At 38.2% G+C, this 9,734-nt stretch overlaps 1 protein-coding gene across 1 annotated transcript in view; it reads left to right on the forward strand.

Annotated features, from left to right (window-relative positions):
* Positions 1–9,380, forward strand: part of SVEP1 (sushi, von Willebrand factor type A, EGF and pentraxin domain containing 1) — a 334,296-nt gene extending 324,916 nt beyond the window's left edge. The window contains exons 47-49 of the mRNA XM_063455268.1: positions 3,119–3,214; positions 6,858–6,951; positions 8,709–9,380. Coding sequence (XP_063311338.1) covers positions 3,119–3,214; positions 6,858–6,951; positions 8,709–8,739 — 221 coding nt within the window. The 3' untranslated portion in view covers positions 8,740–9,380. The remainder of the gene's footprint in view (positions 1–3,118; positions 3,215–6,857; positions 6,952–8,708) is intronic.
* The last annotated feature ends 354 nt before the right edge of the window (positions 9,381–9,734 follow it).

The raw sequence follows: 9,734 nt of genomic DNA on the forward strand, positions 1-9,734 counted from the left end.
AGTGCAGCGTGTGTATGAATGCAGCGTGTGTGTATGATTGCAGCGTGTGTGTATGAATGCAGTGTGTGTATGAGTGCAGCGTGTGTGTATGAGTGCAGCGTGTGTGTATGAATGCAGCGTGTGTGTATGAATGCAGCGTGTGTGTATAAATGCAGCGTGTGTGTATGAATGCAGCGTGTGTGTATGAATGCAGCGTGTGTGTATGAATGCAGCGTGAGTGTATGAATGCAGTGTGAGTGTATGAATGCAGTGTGAGTGTATGAATGCAGTGTGAGTGTATGAATGCAGTGTGTGTATGAATGCAGCGTGTATGTATGAATGCAGTCTGTGTGTATGAGTGTAGTGTGTGTGTGTGTGTGTGTGTGTGTGTGTGTGTTGCAGAGCCTCGCTGGGGGGTGGGCAATTTTTTTTTTATTATTTTAATTTTTTTTATTATTATTTATTATTATTAGTATTCGTTTAATTTAATTATTATTATTATTGTTATTATTATTTATTTTTTTTATTATTACTAATTATTATTTTTTTGTCCCCCCTCCCTGCTTGCTACATGGCAGGGAGGGGGGCTCCTTCCCTGGTGGTCCAGTGGCATTGGTAGTTCAGTGGGGGGAGAGGGGGGCTGGCAGAGCTGTACTTACCTCTCCTGCAGCTCCTGTCAGCTCTCTCCTCCTCCGCGCCGTCCGGTCAGCTCCCTCTGTCAGCTCACACTGTAAGTCTTGCGAGAGCCGCGGCTCTCGCGAGACTTACACTGGGAGTTGACCGAGGTGCTGAACGGACGGCGCGGAGGAGGAGAGAGCTGACAGGAGCTGCAGGAAAGGTAAGTACAGCTCTGCCAGCACCCCGCTCCCCCAGTCTGTATTATGGCAATGCAAATTGCCATAATACAGACTATTGACTCGAGTATAAGCCGAGTTGGGTTTTTTTAGCACAAAAAATGTGCTAAAAAACTCGGCTTATACTCGAGTATATACGGTATATGTGTTTTAGCATGGTCTATGCAGTTTATGTAGAAATATGAAGAATAACTGATTAAATAAGCCACACTTTTGATAAAACATGCAAAATATATAAAAGCATTGACTTAAAATATGTATAATAGTGTTTAATGTGCCTAGTTACAGGATTAATTATATCTATTCATGCAGTCAATCAAAACTAACACTATAGTGACCAGAACAACTACAGCTTATTGAATTTGTTTTGCTGAGTAGAATCATAACCTTCAGGCTTTTTGCTGTAAACACTATATTTTCTGAGAAAATGCAGTGTTTACAACCTAGTGATAACTTCACTGGCCACTCCTCAGATAGCTGTTAGAGATCCTTCCTGGGTCATGGCTGCCTAAAATGTATCCAAACATTCAGTGTCTCCTCCCTCTGCATGCAGACACTGAACTTTCCTCATAGAGATTCATTGATTCAATTCATCTCTATGAGGAGATGCTGATTGGCCAGGGCTGTGTTTGAATCATGCTGGCTCTGCCCCTGATCTGCCTCTTTGTCAGTCTCAGCCAATCCTATTGGGAAGCATTCTGATTGGATCAGGCTACCACTTCTGATGATGTCAGCAGACTGCTTGTTTTTCTGAGACAAACAGCATGCAGATCTACAGCTTCAGGCTTGAATACAGTAAGATTTTGCTATCTTTATGGAGGCATGAGGGACCCGGGGGGGGGGCTAGATGGTGGTTTTGACACGATAGGGTCAGGAATACATGTTTGTGTTCCTGACCCTATAGTGATCCTTTAACTCCAGATAGCCCACCTAATATAATGAGAGTCAGTTGAAGCACTCAGCTATTATATTACTTCCCAGCCAACAGCACATTTTTAACATCTGTAAGTAGTAGTGCACCAGTAGGGTTAATGTTTGCAAAAATGTAACATTAGACAGGATTATACTGTGTAGAAAAAAAAATCAACAGCCTCACCTAAAAGACTAGCAATATTCCCTCAAGGAGTTTCAGGCTCAAATGGTAGCTATTTCTGCGGCCGTGACGTCAACTAAATAAATGGGATTTTGGTAAAAAACCAGATATGTGTAAACATTGCTGGTTAGTGGCAGGTGTCAACTATGATAATTTTTTCTTAAGAATGAGGATGTTAGAGGCATGTGGAAAGTAGTGTACATTTTAATAATTATATATCTCTATCAATAAGTTGTAGATTAGACTCTCAGGTCCACATAAAAGGAAAGAGTGAAACTTGAAGAAATGTGATGGATCTGGTTGATCATTCTTAGCAGCAAGGAAGCTGTCATCCCCCACAGTGGATATTCATTGCAAACCATCATATTTTGGAATTTTAGTTGTCTGAATCAGAAGACAGAGAGCCCAAAGTTTTAGGGAGTCAGGCTCTTGGGAAGCATGTTTCTTCATAGAATTCAAAAACAGAATTACTATATCTTAGTCTCCATCAGGGTAATTCACACCTGATTTTTGTTGTTGCCCTCTTCTTCATTTCATTTTCTGTGAAGAAATGCAAATCTGAAGAAGCGTGAGTAAGTATAATTGCTTTAAATCAGGTTGAATTGCTGAAATCTGCTCGCAACTCAGACGCAGTGCAACCAGTCAGCTCAACAGCTAGGACCTTTCCTTTGTCTTAGAACTTCCTGCATAGAAACTGCACGCTAAACACACATGATTCTCTGATTTATGTTTCATATCTTTGCATTAATATTGATTAGGTGATTGGTTAAAATAATGTTCATGTGAAAAAAATCACATATATATATATATCCATAATATTTAGTGTGACCTTTTACTTTAACCCCTTAAGGACCAAACTTCTGGAATAAAAGGGAATCATGACATGTCACACATGTCATGTGTCCTTAAGGGGTTAAATACATAAATACAATCCTGTCAAATATATTTTCCCTGTGTTCATTGTATAAAGGCTTTTCACATGAGCCCTGTTTTAAATTAAAGAAAATTTTATTAAAATGGCAGACAATTTTCAAACCATTCAAATCATGTTTTTGAAGATTCTGCTATCCATAAGAGAACAGAGTGTGCCTGTGGAGGACACTTGCACTCTAGTACACTTCAGTGGTCATAATGAATCTTATTAATTTTTAAATATATGTCCTAACATGATCCTGTCTCATTTTTTATTTAGCCATCTGCATCTTGCCTTGTTTAAACGGAGGTCGCTGTACAGCACCATATAAGTGTGATTGTCAACCAGGTTGGACTGGGTCACGTTGTCATCTTGGTAAGCATATACCATCTTCATCAATACAAATGGAGAGAAATCAAAAACTAAGACTGTGTTATGCTTTCAAGGAACACTCCAACCACCATTTCCACTAAAACGTGCTGTACTGGTTATGGTGCCAAGTGTGCCCTGAGCAAACCGTCTAGTAATGCCTTATTATATAGGGTCTGCTGGGCACTGCTACTCTCTAGCCAGAAGGAATGTCAGAAGCTCCAATTCAGCAGCTTCCTTTAGCTCTCCTTCCCAGCAGATGTATATGTTGGCACCCCTTCCTCCTCCATACACAGACACACAATAATACAGTGTCATAATATAATCACGTTATTAGAAACACAGTCACATGTATACTAAGACACGCAGTCACACATATATGCAGTCACATAAAGTCACATGCACACAGTGACACATACAGTCACTCACAGTTACACACAGTCACAAACACGCAGTCACCCAAAGTCACATATACACAGCCAGAGACCATCAGCAGAGCTTCCTCAGTCAATGAGCTAAGCCCTGCATTGTTAGGCTTAGCTCAATGAAGAGATATTCAAGCAGAGAGTGGGTGTAAAGCAGCGCCCGGCAGTCCCTAGGTAAGATGTCAAGATATTACTAAACAGTTTGACTCCTTACATTAGGGAAATGCCAGGGCACCCTTGACACTATTGCTGCATTAGTTATGGTGTTTGGAATGTTTTTTTTTAATCTGAATACTATTTTGGAATGCATATCCCCAAATGTATTTTTGCACCATGCCCTTATGCTTCTAATCCTTGTTGTATTGTCAGTTCAACTTGATGTGTGAATGTTTTTATTAACTTGTGTTCTACCTGTGTGCTGCTGATGAATTAAGAGTAAGACATGAGAAACCTGTGAATTAGTGACACATACAATAATTTTCACTCCATATGCAAACCATGCGCATTACAATCTTGAAAAATTAATACATTTAAACCTTTTCACATTTTTTTTTTAATAATAGCATTTTATGAACAAATCACAGTGAAATAATATCTGGTTGTAATTTTGCCTAATATTTATCCTGTGTGGTATGTCAATCATCAATGGACAGATATTGTGATGAATGCAAAGCTCAACTGCTCAAGTACATAACTGTCCCAAAAAAATTGTGCTTTCAAAATCACACATCAAAGCAAAGGATAATAATTGTTGATTTTCTTGTGTGGTTTATGAAGTGTGGTATAAAGTTGGTATGCTTTGTGTATAATTGTTTAGCTAATATGGTACTAGGTGTATAAATAATTTGCTCCTATGTTTCACTTCAGAGTGTGAGTATTGGTCACCATGCAAATTAATTTATAACACAAGTCAACATGCATAGAATATGTAAGAACAGATGATTTTATTTTATTGCAGACCTCATTTAATAAGCTTTCCAAATGATTCAATACTGTTGTAAAAATTCTTCAAATGCTCCATATAAAAAATAACCATAGATTTAATGGTTACTTCAGTATGTAAATCATTTGGGAAGTGTTTCTAACAGTATTATAATAATTTGGAAAGCTAATAATGGCACCACTAAGGGGTTTTAAAGCCAATGGATAAAATCTACAAAAATATTATTTGGTATAATTTCGCTTTAAGTCCCTCTGTTTTTAAATGATTGGTCATAAAGAACTGTTAAGTAGGCTTTGCCCCAAATATGTGAGAAACCTCATTAAGAAATATTCCTGATTTGCCAAACTGACTTTCTATCTTGTATTAAAGCGGCACTGTCATGCCAAACTTACCTCTCTAGAATCGATTCCTCTTCTCTCCTTCTGTCAGGATCTTAATTTCTTCCTGTCTGCTCTAGTTTTCTTTAAAACATAAGACAAAGTAGGGACTATTTTGTCATATGGAGGTTTACTATGCCTGACCATCTCTGACCAGCCGAGGAGCAAACTGTGCTCCGTTTCCTGTGGTCAGAGAAATTTTCCCCAAATTCTTACCTTTCCTCTGTGATCTTGCGATGCTTCCTGTCAGTATTCTCGAACGTCCTGTCATTTAGACAGGGCGCCGGCGAAACTACCAAATTTCGTCCTAACAGAATGAGAACAGTTTGTTCATTCATGTTAGGAGACAATACGGGACTTTGTTCGGATCGGAATTTCATTCGAATGCAGCTGCTTAGTAGATAAATCCCTAATTTCCATGGTATCAGGGAGCTATCTACCAAAAGGCTGAAAGACCTAATTGGTCTTTCGGCCAAATTTACTAATACTAAGTAGTTAGTACTAAACAGCGTCTACTAAACAGCGAGCAGCCTGTGACTAGTGTCCCCCCTCCTGAGCCCCCACCCATGCCGCGCGAGTGGGGGCTATTAAACTGAAGGGGGGACCTAGCGTCCCTACCTGGCCTCCACCCATGAGCAGCGGGTGGCGCCCTAAATGAAAATGGGGGGGACCTATTGTTCTCCTCCCCGGCCCCACCCATGAGTGGTGGGTGGGGGCCCTAAATCACTATGGGGGGGGGGGGTTGGACCTATTGTCCTCCCCCTCGGGTGCCCACCCATAGCTAAATGTAAACCCCACTAGGTAACTAGAGGGCCCCATGCCCCTGTTCATCTCCCCCACTCAAAATCTTTTACTAAAAATAGTGAGAAGGGGACAAGAAGACTAAATACCTGTAAATAAAAAATAACTTACCATTTGATGTCTTCTTTTTTCAAAAATCTTCTTTTTTCAGCCCCAAAAAAGGCCAAATAAAAATCCATAATACCCATCGCAACTGTTAAAATATAAAAAGAAGAGCACAAAAAAACAGACGAAAAAAATAAAAACCTAAAATAGTAATCCTTCTTCACCCAGCGATCATGGGTGGAAGCCCATTTTCATTTAGGGCCCCCACCTGTCGTTCATGGGTGGGGGCTGGGGGGACAATAGGTCACCCCTATTTTCATTTGGGGCCCCCACCCGCCGCTTATGGTTGGGGGCAGGGGGGAGGACAATAGGTCCCCCCCATTTTCATTTAGGGCCCCCACCCGCTGCTAGTAGTAGCATTCGGGAGATTTTAATCTCCCTCATGCTATTATGGGGGTCATATTCTATTTTTACATATTACAAGGAGGGTGCTGTGTGCCGGTAGCACCCTCCTTGTAAATAAACCAAACGAATGAACGACGAACTCTTCGTTCATTCGTTTGACATTTCTATTCATTTATTTGTCTTTCTGGCGAATAAATGAATAGATGAAATTCACGTTCGCATGCCCAAGTGTTTAACTGGGCATGCGCGGGAATTTCACAGCGCTATCCAGTGTGGGCAGATGATGTGTTCCATAAGGACTTCAGCTACCCACACAAAGATGGCGGTGTCCAGGACCTAAGTCCGGGCAGAAACTAAAGATTAAAAAATAGGTAATATGGGGGGGGGACTTAGGGGCATTTGGGGGTGACTATGGGGACAATTATAAGTAGTGGAGTCAGCAGGGGTGTTAAAAAAAAATGTGATTCGCCCATGACAGTGCCTCTTTAATATTATTTATAGAATACCAACCTATTTTGCAGCACTTTACAATGTGTATATTTAAGCAAACCAAGAACAATAAAAAAAATACGTAAAAGGATAAAGAGCTCAACGTTAAACTAACCTTAAATTATCAATGCAAGTTATCCTTCACAGTATATATGTTGTTTCAGCTGTGTGTCACTCTCCTTGCTTAAATGGAGGTAGATGTATAAGACCAAACAGATGCCATTGTCCCCCAAGCTGGACTGGCCCAGATTGTTCCAGGTAAGAATTCATTCATGTGCTTTAACAATGTTGTCAATGGCATTCCCGCATTCAGTGATATCACTATTGCTTGGACTTGTCCAAAAAATGTCTAATTCAAGACCAAAATAGCCAATTAAGAAAAAAAAAGGTGGGGTGTTTTTCCAAATTGGCAATTTTGGCTTCAAAATTTGAAACTTCCTAATCAGTTCCCAGCAATTCACAGTTTAGTGACTATACCTGAATGTTTTTAAAATTAGGAGGGTATTTTCATCTGAGCAGTGTGCATGACTGTTCATCAGAACACAAGTTAATGCAGACAAATAATCAGATTGAAGTTATCTTGTACTAACCCTCCATCAAATGGGTTGATTTTTATGTAACCAAATGTACCAAATATTGTAATATTTGTATTGGGTTGCTCAGTATGTAACCCAAAGTCAGTAGAACAATTGAGTTCCTTCAACAACATTTCATGAATTTTAACAACATAAGTTAGTATGAAAATTCCCTTTTTTTTTCCATTTTTTCTTTCTTGTAACCTTTTTATCCCATTTATTGCTGATTATTATAAAGAATATTTAAAATTCTTCATAAAAAAAACTATTTGAAAATCTATTAAAAAATGAAAAACTTTAATAATAATAATTGTTCTTGAGTACAACTTGTCACTTACTACCTGGTTATTTGTGGTGGTAATGTGAGAGTTGAGCATCACTTAATTAAAAAAAAAATCATAAACCTTTTGTACAGCGCTGCATAATATGTTGGTATTTGAGAAAGGAAAATAAGATTGTTTTATATATTGGCTGGTTAGAGCAGTGGTAATCTCGCTGTCTTAGAAGAAGGGAACTCATATTGAAATCCTAGTAATCCCTTTTTTTTTTTGGCGCCAAGGCTCCCTCGACTCTGAAAAGGTTTCCTCTTCCCCCAACACACAGTGATGGTGGGATCTAGTGCGCATGCACATGCATGGCTCTTGCTGAGAATTCATTATTCCCAATAGGACAGCATTGGATCAATGCTGTTGTGTGCGGAATTTGAAGATGTTAAACGCTAGTGGCTGTCTTCATGCAAAGCTGGAAGACTGCCACTAGAGGTTGAGTTAACTCTGCAATGTAATTATTTCTAATATTTATTTGCAGGGTTAAACAGACAGGGGCACAGCACACAGACAACTTCAGTCTGATGAAGTGGTCGTGGTACTTAAAGAGCCCCTTTAAGCTTATTTGAGCAGGGCACCCTTCACCCCTTTCTATAATTGTATAGCGCTGTGGAATATGTTGGCGTAATATAAATGCAAATAATAATGCTTCCATGAAAACCATCATCCTACCAGAAACCTTCATATTAGAATATTCAACATTTCTATTTCAATATAATCCCCACAGTTTTAATAACTGGCAATTGTAATTAATATATTTGATTAACGTGAATGCTTAAGTTGTGGTGGTATTGCAGGAAAGATAATTTAATAAATATGTTTGAAATGTAAAAGCTATTTTCATTCAAGAAATCACTACTATTCTATCGACATTTGCAATATCTAGAGCAAGAGCAAAACAAATAATAGAGGAAGCTTTATAATTTTCCAATTTTTATGCACGAAAGACCTTTTTAGTTCCAGTAATGCACCTGAATGAGACTTTCTCCTTTGTATGCTTTCATTGATAGTATAATGCAGTCTTGCAGTCTGTTTGATGTACTACATCTGTAGTTTTTAATCACATTATAACTGCTTTTCCAATTATTATTTTTTTTTGTTTGTTTTCTTTTAGAAAAAGAAAGAGCGGATTTTCTCCTTTTTAGCACTAAATGAATTTCCCTCACAATAGAGAAGCCATTTCATCCTGAATTTCATCTAGGGTGAATCCTAATTCAAGTCTGAGTGCTATAATGTGATATATTTTATGTTTTTCACATTTTTAAATAAATCATCTGTATTTTCATATGCAAATGTATTTTAATTATATGCTGCTGAAGGGTGAATGTTAATTGAAGATGATTACTGTATATATTTTCTTCAGTGTGGTTGTGGTTCACTAAAAGACCATGTATGTTTAATGTATTTTACTGCCTAATGACATTGTACTGCAAATCACAGATAGGAAATCTCTGGCACTTTAACTGCCATGAAATAAAACTCCCATCATGCTTCACAAGCTGCAAGTGTGATTCTAAGATGATTAGAATGTATTATGGTCTACAGGAGTGAATTTCCAGGCTCTGCTTAAGACTGTGGATGCACTTGCCTTGGCAGATGACTAGTGTACAGAGAAAATATATCTTGGCAACTGGTGGTACGATGGTGAAAGATGAATCTGTTTGTCTATGTTGATGTGATAGCTATTTTTATTTTACTGTTCATTAGAACATAGGATCTGCTCATATAACTATGTTTATATTTGTTTCATGTTTTTTTTTTAATAAAACTGATTATGTAAGAAAAATCCTACATTACATTTTATAATAAAAGACAGAAGAACTCTTTTGGTGACTGAATGATATTCTTGCAATGCACTACAAATATGCCAGATTGCTTTGATGTCACTGCATAGCAAGCTTACATAGAGACCCAGAATCTTTCCAAAATGATAATATCTTAAAATGATTATTAGATTTAAAGGGACACTTTAAGAACAATAACAACTACAGCTAAATGCAGTGGTTCTGTTGCAAAGAGACTGATTTCCACTGCAGTTTTGATGTGTGTGTGTGTGTATATATATATATATATATATATATATATATATATATAGATATAGAGAGAGAGAGAGAGATAGATCAGCCACAGCATTAAAACC

This window comes from Pelobates fuscus, chromosome 5, assembly GCF_036172605.1.
Source record: "Pelobates fuscus isolate aPelFus1 chromosome 5, aPelFus1.pri, whole genome shotgun sequence".
Lineage (NCBI taxonomy): Eukaryota > Metazoa > Chordata > Amphibia > Anura > Pelobatidae > Pelobates > Pelobates fuscus.